This window comes from Fomitopsis serialis (genome assembly GCF_022376445.1).
Source record: "Fomitopsis serialis strain Sig1Antser10 chromosome Unknown B0H18scaffold_36, whole genome shotgun sequence".
Taxonomy (NCBI): domain Eukaryota; kingdom Fungi; phylum Basidiomycota; class Agaricomycetes; order Polyporales; family Fomitopsidaceae; genus Fomitopsis; species Fomitopsis serialis.
In genome coordinates, this window is record NW_025954996.1 from 294,225 (window position 1) to 313,720 (window position 19,496).

The 19,496-nt window shown below is 55.8% G+C and overlaps 8 protein-coding genes across 8 annotated transcripts; 4 read left to right on the plus strand and 4 right to left on the minus strand.

Annotated features, from left to right (window-relative positions):
* Positions 1-328: 328 nt before the first annotated feature.
* B0H18DRAFT_1085308 (uncharacterized protein) lies at positions 329-2,908 on the minus strand (the record flags this gene model as incomplete). The annotated part of the gene is made up of 8 exons (XM_048031897.1): positions 329-493; positions 639-1,078; positions 1,175-1,493; positions 1,542-1,667; positions 1,724-2,332; positions 2,386-2,444; positions 2,506-2,748; positions 2,806-2,908. 8 exons carry the CDS (start codon positions 2,906-2,908, stop codon positions 329-331), a joined length of 2,064 nt encoding a protein of 687 aa, XP_047893085.1.
* A 610-nt stretch (positions 2,909-3,518) lies between these two features.
* Positions 3,519-6,560, minus strand: B0H18DRAFT_1009687 (SDA1-domain-containing protein). Its single transcript, XM_048028874.1, has 8 exons — positions 6,342-6,560; positions 6,139-6,293; positions 5,779-6,084; positions 5,596-5,728; positions 5,445-5,543; positions 4,750-5,391; positions 4,385-4,693; positions 3,519-4,330 (listed from the first exon to the last, which is right to left on the minus strand). The coding sequence occupies exons 1-8, from the start codon at positions 6,528-6,530 to the stop codon at positions 3,878-3,880; spliced, it is 2,286 nt and encodes a 761-aa protein (XP_047893086.1). The 5' UTR covers positions 6,531-6,560; the 3' UTR covers positions 3,519-3,877.
* Positions 6,561-6,720: 160 nt separating this feature from the next.
* On the minus strand, positions 6,721-8,058 carry B0H18DRAFT_1009690 (uncharacterized protein). The gene is made up of 5 exons (XM_048028875.1): positions 7,669-8,058; positions 7,531-7,611; positions 7,034-7,482; positions 6,902-6,982; positions 6,721-6,850 (listed from the first exon to the last, which is right to left on the minus strand). Exons 1-3 carry the CDS (start codon positions 7,957-7,959, stop codon positions 7,066-7,068), a joined length of 789 nt encoding a protein of 262 aa, XP_047893087.1. The 5' UTR covers positions 7,960-8,058; the 3' UTR covers positions 6,721-6,850; positions 6,902-6,982; positions 7,034-7,065.
* A 95-nt stretch (positions 8,059-8,153) lies between these two features.
* Positions 8,154-9,726, plus strand: B0H18DRAFT_877207 (phosphoglycerate kinase; the record flags this gene model as incomplete). The annotated part of the gene is made up of 7 exons (XM_048040536.1): positions 8,154-8,267; positions 8,320-8,365; positions 8,419-9,011; positions 9,065-9,199; positions 9,249-9,370; positions 9,426-9,630; positions 9,691-9,726. The coding sequence occupies 7 exons, from the start codon at positions 8,154-8,156 to the stop codon at positions 9,724-9,726; spliced, it is 1,251 nt and encodes a 416-aa protein (XP_047893088.1).
* A 1,194-nt stretch (positions 9,727-10,920) lies between these two features.
* Positions 10,921-13,299, plus strand: B0H18DRAFT_1009704 (uncharacterized protein). Its single transcript, XM_048028876.1, has 7 exons — positions 10,921-11,081; positions 11,495-11,763; positions 11,810-11,869; positions 11,922-12,092; positions 12,139-12,202; positions 12,251-12,320; positions 12,370-13,299. The coding sequence occupies exons 1-7, from the start codon at positions 10,961-10,963 to the stop codon at positions 13,217-13,219; spliced, it is 1,605 nt and encodes a 534-aa protein (XP_047893089.1). The 5' UTR covers positions 10,921-10,960; the 3' UTR covers positions 13,220-13,299.
* Positions 13,300-14,757: 1,458 nt separating this feature from the next.
* Positions 14,758-16,057, plus strand: B0H18DRAFT_877114 (HCP-like protein; the record flags this gene model as incomplete). The annotated part of the gene is made up of 2 exons (XM_048040532.1): positions 14,758-15,886; positions 15,939-16,057. The coding sequence occupies 2 exons, from the start codon at positions 14,758-14,760 to the stop codon at positions 16,055-16,057; spliced, it is 1,248 nt and encodes a 415-aa protein (XP_047893090.1).
* Positions 16,058-16,065: 8 nt separating this feature from the next.
* Positions 16,066-17,021, plus strand: B0H18DRAFT_384543 (PITH domain-containing protein). Its single transcript, XM_048037863.1, has 4 exons — positions 16,066-16,470; positions 16,522-16,743; positions 16,796-16,875; positions 16,936-17,021. The coding sequence occupies exons 1-4, from the start codon at positions 16,237-16,239 to the stop codon at positions 16,979-16,981; spliced, it is 582 nt and encodes a 193-aa protein (XP_047893091.1). The 5' UTR covers positions 16,066-16,236; the 3' UTR covers positions 16,982-17,021.
* Positions 17,022-17,977: 956 nt separating this feature from the next.
* B0H18DRAFT_384496 (uncharacterized protein) lies at positions 17,978-19,347 on the minus strand. The gene is made up of 3 exons (XM_048037862.1): positions 19,046-19,347; positions 18,109-18,990; positions 17,978-18,058 (listed from the first exon to the last, which is right to left on the minus strand). Exons 1-2 carry the CDS (start codon positions 19,073-19,075, stop codon positions 18,157-18,159), a joined length of 864 nt encoding a protein of 287 aa, XP_047893092.1. The 5' UTR covers positions 19,076-19,347; the 3' UTR covers positions 17,978-18,058; positions 18,109-18,156.
* Between the last annotated feature and the right edge of the window lie 149 nt (positions 19,348-19,496).

A 19,496-nucleotide genomic window follows, 5' to 3' on the forward strand; every position in this document is an offset into this window, starting at 1 on the left:
CGGTTGCGCCGCCATACACCGGCAGGCCCAGCGACGCCGCCTGCAAGCGTGGTTGTCTCCCTCCCATCCCCATACCTTCCATCCCTACCATCTGCATTGCCGTATTATGCGCAGTAGAGTTTTCCGTCCCCGTCACCTCCGCAAACCTCGTATGATGTTGAACAGGCGCTACCATCCCTATCATCTGTGGTGGTATTGTGCGCGTAAGACCTTCCTGCCACACAAGAATATACATGGCCATTCGAGGAGACTCACCGGAAATGGAGAACCTGCGAGCGACTGTATTGACAATGTTAGTGACAACGCTGCTATACGGGACGGCGCATTCTCACCCTTGTCGATCTCGCAGACTTACTTGCAAGCGCCCCGCGTCCATACCCAGGGCTACTTGGGAGTCCAAACGAGCCCTGCGAGTCCATATGTCCCTGCTCGACTGCGTGCTGGGCCCGAGAATATCCGACGTGACTTGGCCGATACGCACGTTCTGTAGGGCCTACAATATTTGCATAAGCGATGGCAATGTGAATGGCTAACGACGGACCTTGACCTTGATCACCTGGTTTCTCGCTCGTGTCAGGCGTATCGGCTCCAAAGTTGTCGACCCACTCGTCGAGGCCAATGTCCGATTCGCTGAGCACTTCCAAGTCGCTGTCGTCCTTGAAGCCAGTGTCCTCCGCCTTGTCCTTCTCAACCGCAACGAATGACGCGTATTTGCTCGCCAGTTGGTATTCTGTGGAATATCGCACGATCGCCTCCCGGGCGATCTCCTTGCTGCGCGCTGAGTCGACTTCTCCTGCAATACCCAGAGTGTCTACATAGCCATCTTCGAGTTCTTGGATGATCCTGTGGGCGGCGAGCGTGTGGATGAGGGGTGGCCAGGCCTTCTGGAAGTCTGCAGCAGTGACGGCGATATTGAGTTCCATCGCCTGGCCATCTGGGGTCTCTCCACGCAGCACAACAGACTTTGGGACTTGTGTAGTCTTAGAGAGTATAGCAGAGACAATGAACCGGCTTCCGGGGTAGAAGTCAGGAATGACGTGAGGAGCCTGCTGAACGTCGGGAGAGGCAGGAAGGTTGACTGGGAATCCAGTGTCGTCACTTGGTGCAAGAGGATCATGGTCCTCGTCGAACAAGTTCAGAACGGCTCCTGGCTCCGCCGGTTTAACGATCTGACTTTTCGGCTTTTCAGCCTCAACTTCCAGTGAAGGGTCCGGGCCAGCGTATCCCCAGTCAACACGGAGGTTCCGCAGATTGCCCGAAGGCGGCACACGACTCGCACGTAGGAGCCTGGCACATTTCCCTGCCAGCTCCTCGTTCTGCGTAGTCATGAGACAGAGTCCGTTGCCTACTCGGGCGAGGCCACTGCAGAGGGCGGTCGATGCGCTGTGGCCAACGCCGAGAGTGAAAAGGCGTAAGTACGTGCCAGATGCGCTGTCTCCTGCGGCTGAAACGCTGTTCCGCAGATTTGCAAGCAATATGTCAACGTTCCATACCTAATAATGTATTAGCTAAAATTTGGTGGGATCACTCAAAATCCGCACCTCGCCGTCTGTGAGAACGAACACGGAGGTTGGTCCGGCAGTGGTACGCGACTTCAGGACAGTGTCCAGTGCAGACCCAATCTCCGTGCCTCCCATATCCGCTTCCATCGAATCAGCGTGGAGAACCTGTGAAAATACCATACATTTACTTGCAGCATATGAGAAGCATATCAATAACCTACAGCTGTGTTCAGTGTAGCTGGCGAGTATGATTGACTGACTGGCCAAAGTGACGTATGCGAAGAGCCGAAGCTAACAATATTGAACGCAGTCCCGTTGGTCGGAAGCGACTTGAGCATGATGAGCAGAGCCTTCTTTGCGTAGTCCATCTTGCTTCCCCTCATGCTTCCACTTCTGTCGATCAAGAAAATGTACTCCTGGCTAGCAATCTGCTTCACTCCGAAGCGGGGCACGAGGGTCAGCGAGAGTGCGACGGAATGCTTGTTCGCCAGTGCTTCGGCGACGCAACGTGGGGCGTCAATCTTGCTCGCCCTGATCGAGAGGACGAAGTCCTTGTCTAGGAATGCAGCCGTTGATGGGTCGAGGATGACGCTGCAGCGCGAATTCGAGTCGCTGCTATTCTGCATAGTGATCTTCACCGCGTGAGATGGTGAAACGACTTGCTCGATGGCGGAGGCCATCTGTATTTCTGCAGATAGCACGAATCGCGCGTACTTTGCTGTCGAGCGTTGGATCGCTGGAGGAGACACTCCATATCTTTCACCGACGTAGGTCGGCAGCGAGAAACGAACTTGTTTGAGGAGTTCGTCATCGGCCAGTGTTGTAACATACTAACAGGCTACGTCAGAAAGGCGACAGAGGCAGATTCCCCCCACTTACATACCGTTATAGTAGTCTTGATCGCTTGTTGAGGTGGGATGGCACCCAACGATACCTCAAAGACTGGATAACAAATATGATATGAATCTCCCGTCAATGAATGTAAAAAAAAAACTATACATACCGTCTGGGGCAGCTTTCGCTAACAGTCCGGCCATCTTGTTCTGTGACACTGCTTGCGTGAACTCAGCTTCGGCTTGATGAGCTTCCTTAACTTCGCCTACGACCACTTTCCCGTCTGCGGTACGCATCTCGAAAGCACAAACTGCGCCGCCCACTGGTACAGGAAATACATATCGAGCTGTGGCTGCACGGTCTGTGCGATTGACATTCGCAAAGTGTTGCGTCAGGGTGACACGAGCCAGGACTGGATGGTGGTGCTTTCAGGACAACAACGGAAACGTAGATTCTCAGCGAGACTCACCATCAGCGATATGCACCTGTGCAGACACAGACTGGAGAGGAAGGTACGTTTCACGCCCCGAGGGCAGAATGAGGCAGCATCCGCATATGACTGAGGACGCCATGATGAACGGAAAGGTGAAGTGCCGCCAGACAGTTGGATCTGACACAATTATATACGCTGCCAGAGATTCGGAGTCATCACATGAATGACGCCGAATGCGCAGTTGTCTGCATAGACACCGGACATGACCTGCTTCGACTGTGCTTCGAAAGCACATACTTATAGTAGTAGGCGGGCTCATATCCGGACAGTGGCAGGGCTATGTTAGGTTCGACACAAACCCCGCACGTGAACCGCGTGGAGGGTCTTGAGCGAGACTAGGGCTATGTAGACAGCCTCGGTACCGATAGATGAGCTGACGGTTCCAGATGCCCTGGCACAACAAACGAATATCTCACGAATGCCAATCACACATGAGAATTTGCATCTCAAAGCCCGGAAACACTAGGTCATCCGCGAAAGCAACAACTTGAACAGCGACACAACCTAAGACCCACCAGTCATACCAGATTGATCTGACTCTGAGTCAGGATTGCCTCAGGCCTAGGCCCAGTGACAGGAAACCCTATGGAGACACATGAACAGCAGACGTGGGTATCGCGTACTAGTAACTTACCTAGTGCGTGGCTTCCAATGCCTGACTCAACGTTTGGATCATAGTTCCTATTCGACCGACGGAGCGCGCAGTGAGTCTGTCATATCCAGTTTTCAATCACCGGTACCAGTGACATCCAGTGACATCCAATGCTATGGCCTCAATGATCCATACGCACAACACATGAAGCAAACCTCCTTGGCGATTTCCCAGGTGCGGTTTACTGCACACAGAGCGTCCGCGTCGAAGGGCTGATACGATCTAGGATGAATGCCTCACCTTCGCGCTTCACAGGCCGATGAGAACGCTGGAGCGCTGACAAAATGGGAGACGATAAATCTTGCACACAGCACATCACGCGAGACGCGGTCTCTTCCCCGTCCTCCGAGTGCCCATGGTTCAAATGACGAACATGTATTGGATCCGAGGCGACAATCAGTGATGACCTTTCTTTGCCCGGTCGATGTGCGCTCTGAGCTTTTGCTGCTTCTCCCTGAGCGACGCTTTCTTCTTACTTCTGACCGCCCCGCTGGCAAGAATCATCATGATAGGCTTGTTCCTTGCCTTCTCCCTGTTCGTAGAACTGCTCGGCGCGGCCTTGTTCTTCTTGCCTTTGAGAGAACCGAACTTCTCCCTCCCCTCTCGGCCCTTCTCAATAGAGGCTATGCGCTCGGCGTAGTCGGCCTTTGCCTTCTTGCGGGGCCCAAGAATGTCGTCCTCGGAGATGAAGGTGTCCGCGCTGTTCCCTGTCTGCGACATAGCCTTCTTGTTGGCCTCCAGCGTGGCGAGCTTCCGTTTCGCTGAAGAACCACCGCCGTTCTCGGCAGCCTTAGTTGCTGCTTCTATGCGAAGATCATTCAGCAGTGCAAAATCAGCAGGCGTAAGGATCTACGCAGCGGGGGTTAGTTTCGAGTCAACTCCGGAGCAGACGCAGTCACTAACCTTAGTGGTGGCAAGTAATGATATTCTTGCCTCGGCGGTCTCTTCAGCTGGGATCGAGGCCTCATCGTTGTCTTTGACCTTGCTCTTGCCTTTTGCATCCTTCTTATCAGCTTCGTCCTCGCTATCGCTGATGTCAAGGTCATCAGCCCCTTCTGACTCCACGTCGATCCACCCGCCAGAGTCATCTGAATCTTCTGACGAGTCTGACTCAATGTCCCAACCATCCCAGCCAGCCCCGTCGTCTTCGTTCTCAGCATCTGACGCGGCGCCTTCCTCTTCACGCAGCTTCTTGAGATGATCCTCGAGGAGCTGTGGCACATGGGTCAATTCTGAGCAACGTGCCGGTAGCGCAGAGCAATACGCACCACAAGGCCCTCGATGTCCACCGCCGCATCCGTGCTATGACCAAAGGGTAATGGCTGACTGCCGCCGGCGATGTTCATGCTGGCTTCTTTGCCACGCTGCCGCCGTTTGAGCATTCCAGGGTTGACTTCCCGGAATAGCTGAAGCAGACCACGCGCGGCCGCAGTCACAGCCTTGTCCCGGCTCTTCCGGTATTCGACCAGGTCGCCCAGCAACTCTTCTTCCATGGCCCATGGCTGGCGTCTACACACCTCTCGAATCGCGTTCAAGCCTGCCGCGATTACCTCGCTGCCTACGCCGGGGTGTACGAATTCTTGTGCGAGTTTCCGGACCACTGGTGTGAGAGCGTCAGGCGGCGTGAGGTCGTGGACGGATTGCGCGAGTGCGACGAGGATCGACGGGATGCGTAGCTGGTGGTACGTGAGGTACTTCACGATGTACGTGTAGAAGCCGAGCACGCAGAGCTTGTGCGCACCCATAACGCGGGAGAGAAGTTGCATGATGAGGATTTTGTGGTCGAGGGAGAGCCGCTTGTCGTAGCGGTTAAGGCTGTCATAGAGCTTCTCGCCGAATGTCTGTGGGTCGTTGAGGAGCTGAAGAGCCGGGAAGTTGACTGTTATTGCGTCCGCCTTCTTCTTTTGTTTCTGTTACGGGTACGTTGAGCAACGATCAACCGCCGTAATGACTAGCTACTCACCGACTTCATGGACTTTATCGTCTTCCTAATTTTCTTATCTCCACTCCTGGTCTTCTTGTTGATTTCTCTGCGGTGTACTAAGCCTTTCACGCTAGGCTCCTACGAAGACAGGGGATGAGGTGCATTTCAACGAGAGGTTAACCGAGCCTACATCTTCCGACTCGTCGTCACTGTCCTCCCTCTCTTCGTCGCTACCAAGGAAGAAATGCAATGACGCGCTCTGCACCTTGACGACTGGATGGAAGCATCCAAGCGCGACGATAGAGACCGTCTTTGTGTCATTCCTAGCCGAGCTCAACATCCCAGTGATTCACGAGCGCAAAGGGAGGCGTACCATATGCCCTTCCTCCACAACTCCTTCGTGAGAACGATAGCCCACATAGCTTCTCCACCGTTCTGGGAGGCGTTCTGCGCAGAAGAACCGGCGGCAGCGCGGAGCTTTCCCTTGTCGCCGACGACCTCCTGGTCCATGCCGCGCTCTACCATGCCGAAGAGCATCGCCTGTACGGCTCGGTTGAGTTTGTGATTCTTCGTGCGAAGGTTCGCGGTTCGGATGTCAGAGAGGATGGTCCGTCTGATGAAGGCACGGAGGGTAGACGAGGTAGTGCGCGGGAGGAGAGGGAAGAGGGTTTTGAGGAGTCTGCGCTCCTTGCGTGAGTAGGAACGTCCCACATAAGCATGGTGCAGAACGCACTCAATGGAGGTTATGACATCCTTGTTTCTAAGCATGACCAGGTTTTGTACGAGAGACTTTCGAGTGTCGGGCGAAAGTGTCCCGTAGTTTTCAAGGAGCATCGTAGACAAGTGAGACGGAAACTCGGATGTCTCTTTAGGATAACATTGCGACACCTGCACAAGTTAGCGACAAAATTTTCCAAGATGTAGCATGCAACTTACCTGAGCAATGAAAACTACCAATTCCCTAAAGTGCTGAGCCTGCTCGTCCGGGTTTATGAGGAAGATCTGCCGTATACTGTTGTAGTGATTCCATTGCTGCAAGAACTCCTCTTTGTACGCGGATGGATCACGTTTAATCAGGTTTTGTAGCTGAGGGAGATTGGACGTGAGCAGGACTCCGCGACCCATGTCGAGCGGTGGTAAGCAGCAGGATGGTAGTAGATGGGCGCTTCCTTGCGGGGTAAATTTCAGTGTGCTGATTTCCTCTTTCGGTCAGGTACGAAGCTCTTGAACAACAAGGACAAATAAAGAAGCCATTCCTCGAACGAATACTTACAGCTGCCTTATAGAACAAATGTAAAACACGCACGCAATGCACTTATGGGATGAACAGGTATTTGACATACTCTACTCAACAGGTGGAACGACCGTCGCTATTGACGTTGCACATTAATGGTATACATCGAATGATATCCGGAGAACAGAGCATCTGCGGGAAACATCAGGTACTAACGAGGGTTTAGTGAGCCCGGATCGTGGATATGTGGCATGCCACTTACAACACAGCAGTCCTCGCACTTTGCGCACTTCTCGTCGCAATACATGCCATACAATACAATCAGCGTTCATTTCGCCATATCCTGCAGAGTCATAATCAACATAGCACCCAGGAAACAACTCGAAGTGCATACAAGAGTTCGCTATGCAGCGGCTGCTGGTGCTTCTACAGGAGTCGCCGGTGTCGCCGGTTCTTCAACAGCCTTCTCAGCCTTCTCAGTCTTCTCAGTTGTGGGAGTAGATGGTGCTCTTCCGCGCCCACGTCCTGCACCTCCACCACGCACCGCACCACGGATGCCGACGGAAGGTCGAGGAGCCTTGGCCGTTTCATCGCTGTCCTCAGGCTTGTTGGGCGACTTCCAGTCACGGGCCGGTTTCCCAGCATCCCATTCACGGTTCTGAATCTATTCCCTTGTGAGCCACGGTAGTCGGTGTATTGATGACAATTCACCTTCTCCAACTTCCGGCGAGCATTCTGCTCGCGAGTACGATCGATAGTCTCCTGGACCTTCTTGGTCTTTGCCGCCTTGATACGTTCAGCTTCCTGAGTTTTCTTAAAGGCGTCTTCGTCCGCTTGTACATCCTAAGTGGGGTAAGGGCGCATGATCCATGGTGGACTGCCTGAACACACCATTCGCCGTTGCTTAATCTTCTCGTTCTGCTCCCTGATGCGCGCCATGCGCACAGTGAGCTCCTCCTCGGACAGCTTGTCCTACGAAGTGTGAGCACGTCTGGCTATCTTCGGATGTACTGCCTAAGGTCGACATACCCGCTGTGCACCTCCAGTCTTGACGCGCTCCGGGTTGACATACGGTTTCTTTTTCTCTCTGGGCTCCGTACTCTTGTCTTCAGATGTCGGTGACTTTGCCTCCTCTTCTTCCGCCTCTTCGCCCGCACCCTCATCTGGCTTGGGCAACTCCGTCTTTTCGGAAGCTTCCGTTCTAGCCTCTTCGTCTTTGGGTACTGCGGGCGAGCCAGACGACTCGGGGTCGTCCTTGATCTTGAGGGCGTCCAAGTCGAGGCCGAGCGAGTTGGCTGCAGCGTCAGCTGGGTCGGTCATGACGGCAGTGGACAAGCTCAGATGAAGGCAGCCAAGTCCAGATGGATCGGTGTATCAGCAGAGTCGCGACGCGTTCGCGCCTCGGCGTGTCTGTGAGAGCCTCAGAGAGACGCCACCGGGACCACGGCGCCATCGATCGCTATATATTGCGGACCCGCACTCCTCTCCTCCCCATACCCTTGCCATCGCACACCATGTCCCTCTCTAACAAGCTCTCCATCACCGACCTCGACCTCAAGGGCAAGCGTGTCCTCATCCGCGTCGACTTCAATGTGCCGATGCAGGATGGCAAGGTCACCAACCCCGCGGTATGTCCGCATTCGATCGTACCATCGGGCGGCCGGAATTAACAGCTTGCAGCGTATCGTCGCGGCGTTGCCCACTATCAAATATGCGCTAGAGAACGGTGAGCCGCAGCCAGGTCCGAGCGAGGTGGGACGTGTCTAAACGCGAGTCCAGGAGCCTCCAAGGTTGTCTTGATGTCCCACCTCGGCCGTCCCGACGGCAAGGTAGTGGCCAAGTACTCTCTTGAGCCGGTCTCCAAGGAGCTCGAAAAGCAGATTAGCAAGCCCGTCATCTTCGTGCACGACTCCGTCGGCGCCGACGTTGAAAAGGCCGTCGCAGAGGCGCCTAACGGCTCGATCGTCCTCCTCGAGAACCTGCGGTTCCACATCGAGGAGGAAGGCTCCGTAAAGGATAAGGAGGGCAAGAAGACCAAAGCCGACCCCGCAAAGGTTGATGCTTTCCGCGTGGGCCTCACGAAGCTCGGGGATGTCTACGTGAACGACGCCTTCGGTACGGCGCACCGTGCGCACTCGAGTATGGTCGGCGTGAAGCTGCAGCAGCGCGCGGCGGGCTTCCTCATGAAGAAGGAGCTCGACTACTTCGCAAAGGCCCTTGAGCACCCTGAGCGCCCCTTCCTGGCCATCCTCGGTGGCGCGAAGGTCTCAGACAAGATTCAGCTCATCGAAAACATGCTGGACAAAGTCAACTCTCTCATCATCTGCGGTGGGATGGCCTTCACTTTCAAGAAGACGCTCGACAACGTTCCGGTACGCTGTGACCTTATTATGGAGCTCCGTCGGTGGCTTAACAGCGGACATAGATCGGCAACTCGCTCTTCGACCAGGCAGGCTCAGAAAAGGTCGCTGCCCTCATCGAGAAGGCGAAGCAGCGCGATATCAAGATCGTCTTCCCCGTCGACTTCGTCACCGCAGACAAGTTCGACAAGGACGCGGCGGTGAGTCTCTCATGTTGCAGACACTGAGCGATGCTCATTCGCACCAAAGACGGGTACCGCAGACGATGTGAGCGGAATTCCGGACGGGTGGATGGGTCTCGACTCGGGCCCGAAGAGCCGCGCACTCTTCAAGGCGACCGTGCTCGAGTCCAAGACGATCCTTTGGAACGGGTGGGTAGCGCCGATGACACCACTATTCAATTATTGCTGATCGGGCCGAACCCAGTCCCCCGGGCGTCTTCGAATTCCCCAAGTTCGCGGAAGGCTCGAAGGCGCTCCTTGACGCGACGGTCGAGGCAGCGCAGAACGGCGCGACTGTCATCGTCGGCGGCGGCGACACCGCAACGGTCGTTGCGCAACACGGTCTGGAGGACAAGCTCAGCCATGTCAGCACTGGTGGTGGTGCGAGTCTCGAGCTCCTTGAGGGCAAGGTGAGTGGTATCGCTGCACTCGTCTTGCGATACACGGGTTCTAACAGCTGGCTCTTGCAGACGCTGCCCGGTGTCGCGGAGCTCAGCGAGAAGTAGACCGACGACTGGGTGCTTTAAATGCAGAAGACAACGAATAGAACGCGGTGTACGTGTACGCAGAAGCAAATGACTTATACTACTGTTGCTGTAGCACCATAATGACGACTCCGTACCCGCATGCGCGCGGTCCCGCAGACCTATTTGGTATACTGTGTCAATGAAGACCGGAAGTATACGATGGCAGTGTCGACAAAGCTTGATGCACGTACTAATCCTAGCCATTCAACGTTCAACGTTCAGGCCTACGGATATCGCGACCAATTACGAAGCAATATTGGTCGACTCCTCCAACCGAACTCGGAGCTTCTACATATTCATACTGAATTTTGACTGAAGTATCATACGATTTGGCTCTGCGATGAGCCCAGTTTCACGCGCACGGGTGAGTTCTGTCAGCGGTGCCGGTGATTCTTGGGTGATTCACTGTGATCATGAGATCACTGAGCGTGCGAGACAACCATAGTGATCGAGGTAAGTAATTCAATAGTGGCGGATCAATACTCCATGTAACGAAATTGCAATACAAGTAAGTAAGTAAGTAAGTAAGTAGCATGAGCCATCTGGCGCGCATGGGAGCCTGCTTGCTAACGTCCGTCACGGTTGCGCACGACGTCGAGCCGACGACGCTCGTGCACACACACACCTTCTGAGTCTAAGCCATGGCCCGTGCTCGCCGCCGCAACGGTAAGAAAACACCCGAATCTGGGGCTGCAGAAGAGCCGGAGGAGGCTGCCGTTGAGGCGACCGAGGCGACCACTCAGGATAACAACGATTCGTGTCCTGCCTGCAACGGCAGCGACACGCAGCAGTGGGCGGCGGCGGACAAGGAGAACTGGGTCCGCTGCGACGCATGCAAAACATGGTACCACTGGCGCTGCGCGGGCGACGGCAGCGACCTCGATGCCATCGACAAATGGTCAGACCCATCGTCGTGTACCCGTGACGAGGCTTGGCCGCGCTGACCACGACTCCACCCGCTGGGTAAGACAGGTTCTGCAAGGCGTGCATGACCCAGGACCCAGCACGGACGATCACGATGAAGCCACCGGCGCGCAAGTCGGCGCGGAAGAAGACGCAGCGCGACTACGCCGGCCTGCACAATGTCGGCGCGGAAGCGGGGCCGGACAAGTGGTTGCGCATCCTCGAGGGCAAGAAGATCAGTGGCGACCCATTCCGGCGCATGAAGGGCTCGGAGGTCGGCGTAGAATGGCTGGAGAACGACGAGAGTGCGATGAAGGAGCCGATCGTGATCGAGGCTCCTGAGGGGCTGGGGATGAAGATGCCGCTGAAGAGCTTCACGGTGGAGGATGTTGCGACGGTCATAGGGGAGGATTCCCCAGTGGAGGTCATTGGTGCGTCTCTTTCCTTGAGAATGTCTGAACGACTGGGACATACATATCTGGGACGCGTCCCCGGGACTGGACGGCCTTCACACTTCCACTTACCGCAGTTCTTGCACTCGAACACTGGTACAGCCTTGCGTATTCGTGCTACACCTCGACTCCGTCCGTCTGCTGCTCTCGCATGTTTATGAAGCCATCCAAGGAGGCGCGAAGTCAAAGCGCAAGCAAAGTGGCGGAGGAGGCGCGAGGCGGCAGCAGCGCGGAGCGGTGTATAGTGTCTCACATCACGGACTCCTTATGTGACTGGATCTGACGTCCCGCGTCCCTCGTCCCGGGGATGGATGAGTCCTCGTGGTTTCGACTTTCTACTTGTCTTTGGCGGTGTTTCAGGACTGCTCACTCACGTGCATGTATTCTTCAAGACGTCGCTACACAGTCGAACGTCCCCGGATGGACACTGGGCAAGTGGGCAGAGTACTACAACCAAGAGCCTTCCGCCCGCGACAAAGTCCGAAACGTCATCTCGCTCGAGATATCTGGGACGGAGCTTGCGGACAAGGTGCTCCCGCCACGGGTGGTACGCGAGTTGGATTGGGTGGAGAAGTTCTGGCCCAGTACGAAGAGGGGCAGAGGGAACGCGTACCCGAAAGTGCAGCTGTATTGCTTAATGGGCGTTGCCGGTGCTTGGACTGTGAGTTCTATAAGTTGCTGTTCGCTATCTTATTGACTCGCGGCAGGACTGGCATGTCGACTTCGCTGGATCTTCCGTCTACTACCACATCCTGCATGGTACCAAAGTGTGGATAGTCTCATGTTCTCAGCCACGGCGCGACTAAATTTTGGCCCTAGGTGTTCTACTTCATCCGGCCGACTGCTGCGAACCTGCATGCGTACGAAAGATGGTCGGGGACGGAGATGCAGAATCACTCGTGGCTGGGCGATCTGTGCGACGAGGTCTTCAAGGTCGAGCTTCACGACGGAAACACTATGATCATCCCGACAGGATGGATTCACGCTGTGGTAAGTATCAGCATATCACGAGAGCCCATGACTAAAGATGGTTTAGTACACGCCGGAGGACACGCTCGTATTTGGCGGCAACTTCTTGCATTCGTACAATGTCCCGATCCGTGAGTGCTCTCTTCGATGTCAATGGGAACATACTGAGTGGTGAGTAGAGCTGAAAGTGCGCGAGATCGAAATCAACACGCATGTGCCGAAGAAGTTCAGGTTCCCTCACTTCGTCAAGTATGTCCATGATGTATCATGGCCTTTACACGTTCTGATCATGATGCAGGCTTTGCTGGTACGCTGCCGAGAAGTACCTCCGTGACCTGAAAGCCAAGGAAGAGTTCTCCGCGCGCGTACTCGAGTCCATCGAAGCACTGGCGGACTTTTTAGTCGGGGAGGCGCGTGCGATGGAGCGCGGCACGGACCATGCGAAGCGGGAGGCCAAAGAGCAAGTACCAGGCGACCGTGTGAAGGACGCGCCGGCGGTCGCACGAGAGCTGCGCTGGCGCGTGCGGCTTGCGCGAGGAGAGCCCAGCGACGACGAGGGGCGTGGACACAGAAAGCAGTTGAAGAGCAACGGCAGCGCCGACAGCCTGTCGAACGGCACGAGCGCGAAGCGAAAGCGCACACCTGTCACCGACGACACCGGGATGTTCAGGAATTTTACGCCCAGGCTGTGGGAGCGCGTCGTTACTGAGCCCGTCGAGCGGGAGAGCCGCATGATCAAGGCTCGGCGGCCAGCGCCGGACGGGGAAGACTGGAAGTCGCGTTGGGTGGAATGGAAGGAGGGTGTGGACTGGGAGAGCGAGGAAGGGGCAGGGGAGGTGCAGATAGAGCGGAGAAAAGACGTCATCGTGAAGGTGAGGAGGACAGAGAAGGGGGTCGAGAGGCAGCGGGTCGAGAGGGTGCTCGAGGAGTGGGTTTGGGGAGGTCAAGAAGCTCAAGATCAAGCAGACGTGAAGGCTCCAGTGGTGAAAGAGGACGGGGATGTGGACATGAGGGATCCATCGGCCGTCGCTATTGCAGATGGAGGAACGACGAAGGTGGAGGACCGTCCGGAGGCTTCGGATTTGAATGGACATGCGATGGACATCGTCACCTCCAACGAGACGGTGCCTCAAGCAGCAGCAGCCTAGGATTCGCTCTATCATTATTCACTTCGCTTTGTATAATCTTCTTGTCTTCGTCGGGAAATTAAGTCTTGCCATGGCTTGGATTCGGACGAGCTCCCCGCGGCCGCGTGCAACTAAGATTAGACTACTTATGTAAGACAGCGCTTGTCCGGCGATCGCCTTCACTAGCACTGATCACTACTATTAATAACCTGCTTATAAGTGTTTATATTGCGCGTGGTAACAAGGGTAAGTAATGCCCTGAAGCGTCCTGTAATCGCGGGAATAAGGAAGATCATCGGTGTTCCCAGAGCCGTTGAGACCTCGTGTGTCTGCTACCTCTACCTCCTCCCCTTTCGCCTTCATACAGCTTCATACCCTCGCCGACTGCAGGTGCGGCGATACCGACGGTCAGCAACATCATGGCCGACACCCAAGCGCAACCTGCGCAGGCGCAGGCTGACCCCAGGTTCGCTCAGTACCCCCCCATGCCTCCAGACGGTCAGCATCGGATGCCTGTCCATCATTATACCCTCGACGACGCCGCTGCTGCCCACCATTACCAACAATATCCCGATGGTGAGTCTTCTGCAGCTCACTCGCCGTTCCCATAAGAGTCTTAAGCGGCCGCGCTATGCGACTAACGCGTAGCGAACCCACTCATGCGGCATCAGAACCACTCCGTACCCTCGCTACCGACTCAGCAACACCACCATGAGCCAGCTCCGCCCATGCCGCCGCCGTACGAGGAGACCGACGTCCTTGGCAGTCTGAACAACCTGCGAATCAGCGACCCGTACGGGCGCGGGACCACGCCGTTCCAACCTGGCTACGACCCAATACAACGTGCGGGCACGTCCATGTCCGTGCACTCCGCCATGTCCGTGCAAACACACGCACGTATGGGACCTCATCATCACGCCAGTCTGCCGGCATCGCCCGATCAGGCAGTGCGACGGATGCCTCCTGGTCGCCCGCAGGATCCCAACAGGCAGAACGACGTGAATTCGGTGCATTCGGTACAATCTGTGGGTAGCGGGGGTAGCGGGAGTGCGTACAACAGTGTTTACAGCGATCACACGCAGGATTCGTTTGCGTACGACGGGTCGGCGGAGACGGATGGCACGAGTCTGTACTCGCACGACGACTCGTCGTACCAGCACCATCAAAACGGCGGTGCACTTTCGCCGCATGCGGGCGGGTATCCTGCGCGAAATTACTCGCTGCCACCAGAATGGCAAGGACAGGGCCATGGAAGCCAGGGATATGTTATGCAGGGACCGCCCCCCCAACAGAACTTCAACAGTCTGTACGCCGCTGCCTCCAATGTGCTCGGTATGGGACCGCCTCCCGGTGCTCCGGCGCCGCCACCGCCTGGAGGTTACATGCCACCGCCACAGCAGTACTACGGCGGCAACGGCCATTCCCCAGTGTCGACTCAGCCACCCCCGAACTTGCTCGGCGCTGCGCCATATCAGCCTGGCGCGCCCTCGATGTATACTGCCTCGCAAACATCCCTCTCACGCGGTCCGTCAAACGCCTCTTCCATGCATCCGCCTGCCATGCCGCCCGCGCCTCCTCCCGAACCAATTGAAGAGGAGGTTGAATTTCGGAACAGGCCACCCATTGCACGGTCCGGCACAGCCGCCTCCGTCGCCCTACGCACACAGAAGACGAAAGCCATCGATCTAAGCTCGCCACCCTTCACGAAGGCGTATATCGACGAGTACCGCACGCGCATCAAGGACGATCCGGACCCCGAGGCCCACTTCCTGTACGCCAAGTACCTCATCGAGGCGGCGAAGAAGTTCGGTGCGGATGCGAAGGACCAGCGGAACGTGAAGAAGTTCCGGGATACGCTGATCGGGGAGTCTCTCAAGGTCATGCGGAGGCTCGCGACGCAGGGTCAGGCGTACGATGAAGCGCAGTTCTTCCTGGCCAACTGCCACGGCACGGGCATGCTTGGTCTGCCCGTCGACCACGAGCGTGCATACCATCTGTATCTGCAGGCGGCGAAGCAGAATCATGCGGCGGCGTGTTACCGCGTGGCGGTGTGTAACGAGATCGGGGCGGGCACACGACGGGAACCCCAGCGCGCACTCGCGTTCTACCGCAAGTCCGCTTCTTTGGGCGACACTGCTGCGATGTACAAGCTTGGCTGCATACTGCTGCGGGGGTCGTTGGGAGAGCAGGCAAACCCGCGCGAGGCGATTGGCTGGCTCAAGCGTGCCGCCGAGCAGGCGGACGAGGAGAATCCGCACGCTCTGCACGAGCTCGCGCTGCTGTACGAGTCAACGAACAGCGGCGTGGTACCGTACGACCCAGCCTATGCCAAGGAACTTTACACTCGCGCTGGACACCTTGGGTACACCCATTCACAGTACAAGCTCGGGCAGTGCCACGAGTATGGCAGCTTGACATGTCCCGTCGACCCTAGGAGGTCGATTGCATGGTACACCAAAGCTGCGGAAAAGGGCCACGCGGAGGCGGAGCTTGCGTTGAGCGGATGGTACCTAACCGGCAGTGAGGGCGTGCTCAAGCAGAGCGATTCAGAGGCGTACCTGTGGGCTAGGCGGGCGGCCAACAAGGGCTTGAGCAAGGCGGAGTATGCGGTAGGCTACTACGCCGAGGTTGGCATTGGCGTGAAGCAGGACGTCGAGTTTTCCAAGCGGTGGTACATGCGTGCGGCAGGTGCGTAGAGAATTGGAAGTCTTGAATTGTTCCCTGACTATTCCGTGTATAGCGCAAGGCAACAAACGAGCCATGAATCGTTTAACGGAGATGAAGCGCTCTGGCAACAAACGAGCAAACATGGCACGGCCTACTCGCCAGGAGGCAAAAGACGAATGTGTGATTGTGTAGTGTCCGCGAGCGTGCTGGGTTCTCTGGGACGGTTTCTTGGGGGCGTGCATCCGGTCCTTGGTTATGAGACGTTTCGATCCGCGTGTTATCTGTCTTCGCATTCGCTCCACGCCGTAGTCGTTGATCTTATCTAATCTCCTTACTTGTACTACTCTTAATCCTGACCTTGTACGTACACCATGGAAGACAGTGATGTGAGCTGGACTCCCGTGCATCCCGCCCCTCGGAGTGTTTCTGACCAGGGCGAGCAGAAATCTGTGCTTGAGCATCTTGACCTGCAGCAGCTCACCTGCCTCAACGAATCCGAAGATGAGGAGCATACATTCAAGTCCATCGTCTCGAACAGGACGAAAAACACCGGCGACGCGTACCTGCTGAGCGATGTCGATGAGCAGCTGCTCCTGAATGTTACAGTGAGTCTCGACGTACTACACGCATGCATTCATGGCTACAGCTGGGCACAGTTCAATCAGACGGTACGGATACGCTCGATTGCCATCCAGTCGTCGAATGTGGCGCAGGCCCCTCGGAAAATCAAGCTCTTGATCAACCGCCCTACGATCGGCTTCGACGATTTCTCCGAGGGCGAGTTCACTCAAGAGTTCGAGCTCACTGAGGACCAGGTGAAGGAGGGGAAGCGGATCCCGCTGAGATTCGTCCGCTTCCAGGCCGTCAATGCGCTGCATGTGCGTACCGGCGACCTACCACTGAATGTAACTTGACCGCCGCATCGTGTAGATCTTCGTGGAGTCCAACCATGGCGACGAGGAGCAGACTCGGATCGATGCAATTGATGTTTACGGCACGGCTGTGATGACGTACGTGCACACCAATCGCGTTCATGTTACGATGACCCCTGACGTTTCTGTGCATACTAGTGGGACGAGGGACCTCAGCGGTCTCAAGAAAGTGGAGGACGAATAGACGGTGGACCTGCATGTGGGCACTCTGTACAGCGATGAATCCAACGGCAGTCGTCGAACAATCATTGGCATGGTTTACATTACTGTTGCGTCTCCGAATACTTTGTACACAACTTCATACGTCGATGGACATCGTTCCGTGATCGTGCAATGAATGATACTTCGCATCTACATTGTGCGTATGCGCTTCTGAGGGCCGGTCGGAGTCGAGGTGATGTCAGTCCCTGCAGGTACTCAGACAGCGTTGCGCTACTCAACTCAAGACGCGTGTCGTTATGATAGCAGATCATCGGATTGAATACGTGGTATAGATCCAGGTAGTACTATTAAATTGCTATGCTATACAACTATGTGTTCATAAACATCGGTCCGTTATACATAGCAAATCTGAAGTTCGACGCCGGGTCGAAATGAAAGTACTCTGAGGACCGCAACGTGGATTAAGCCATCAAAGCGATTATGCTGAGGACATTGAAGGGAATTTATGGTAGAAGATATTGCACAGCAGTTGCAGTGTCGATTATGCAAGCCGAAGAGAGATCATGCAAGCCATAGAGACCGAGGGTACGAGAGTAAATGTGATCCAGATCTCATATACGGACCGACGGAGCCGTGACAGACTCAGCGCCGAGGTGCTGGGTATAGATTGCAGCTGTGAAAGTTTACATCAGTGCCGGGGATGTATCCAAGGAGGGACGCCACGTACAGGAGAAGTCCCTGGGTGTGTAATTTCGGGAACAGAACAGCGAATAGCTCCCGGATCGACGCCTCGCTGGTGGGATGGTCGGTATAGTCGAAGACATGCCAAGCGACATACTTGAGTCTGCTCATGCGCGGATGCGTGAGGGTGTCGTCGATGACCGAGCATTGCTTAGAGCTGATGCCTGCGAGGAACGCACTAACGATATCGGTGGATGCGCCGATCTTCATGTGGATATTGACTTCGCGAAGCTGGTCCGAGAGCTTTGGGAGAGCAGCGGCGCCAGCCAGCCACAGTGGTACAAGTCCTTGTAGAACGCGTGGATCTTGAGGGTCAAGCTCTGAAGATTGTTGTTAGCACTAAGGCTGATGGACGTGGCTTCATGTTCTGTAAGTATTAGCTTGTTCGCATTCGACGTGAGAACTTACCCGTGACACTATCGGTGTTCTCCTCTGAGTCCACGACGACGCCAACGCTCAGCTGCAGGTGCCGAAGAGACGGCCGGCGGCATGCAGGAGTTGTCCAACCCGTAGGTGCTCTATGTTGCTCAGCTCGAGGCGTCCGATCTTCAACCGCTGGAGACCAGCCGCGCGATCCGAGCTGGCAAAGAACTCAAGGAGGGTGCGCGTGTTCTCAGGTGACATGAGTGACGTCTGTAGAGAAAGTCTGTTGAGCTTGATATCGGTCCTACGTGGTAGCTGAAGGATGGGTTGTCCGTGGTGGATCCACCGCAGGTCTGCACATGTAAACCACTCGAGGTGGGGCAATGAGTCGAGTAGCCTAGCGAAATGATTCGCGGAGGTGAAAGTGACGTCCCGCAGATAAAGCACAGTGACGGACGTGAAGCGTCGCAGTGCGTCGTAGAAATACGACTGGAGGTGGTAGAACCACAGTGGGTTCATGCAGCAGATGTGGAGCTTGTGCAGCCGCGGGAGCTTCTGCGCGAAGATGAGCGGAAAGGTCGCCAAGGCCCCACTCGCCCGAGGAGGTCTTAAGTCGTCTCGAGTAGCGCGGCCGGAGAGGTACACAGACTCCACCAAGCCGAGGAGGGCAGGCTTCCCCTTCAAGAGCTTCACGAAGCCCTGGAGTAGGTCCCATCTCATAATTGCGATATGTCTGCAGAAGACGGCCCTGCTCATGGTGTAGAACGCTTTGGAGACAAGCGCACAGGCGAGGAGTGCTTTGCGCGTCGGGATGTCCTCAACGTCTGGCTCTGTTGCGAGCTGTTCGATGATGCGCTCGCATACTTCCACGGGCAATGACGTGGATGCTTTAGCAACGATTCGAAGGGCCCCAGTCACCGTCCCACCCTATGTAACCACGGTCAGGTAGTCTGAGGTTGTTAGGACGTCACAGAGGACTCACGCTGGGTGTGTATACGGTAGTCAAGCCCATGCTCGAGTAGCATCCACAACGTCTTCGAGCAACTCAGTTGAGTATGCTGACAATGTACAACTTGGGAGGAGGAGGAGAAGGGAGACTCGCTGTGCGGAAGGCTGTGAAATACTTATGTAGTATATACCGCGCGCAGTTACATAGGCTCGGAGGGATTCGGACTTGGGCTGACGCGGCACCGAGGACGTATGTAGAGTAGACCCGCGTTACACGGGCGATGTGACGACGAATCGTATGGTCCTTGGACCTTACTGCACAGCAAGTTGACAGCGCTGTGACAGTGGTAGTGACTATCCGTGATCTGAGGGCGTTCAGGCTGGGTACGTCGGACTGCAAGATCATCCAGTGAGGCACATGCGAGAATACGACTCTGACGCACACGATCCGACAGCTTTGGCGGCTGCAGGGATGCACCCACAGG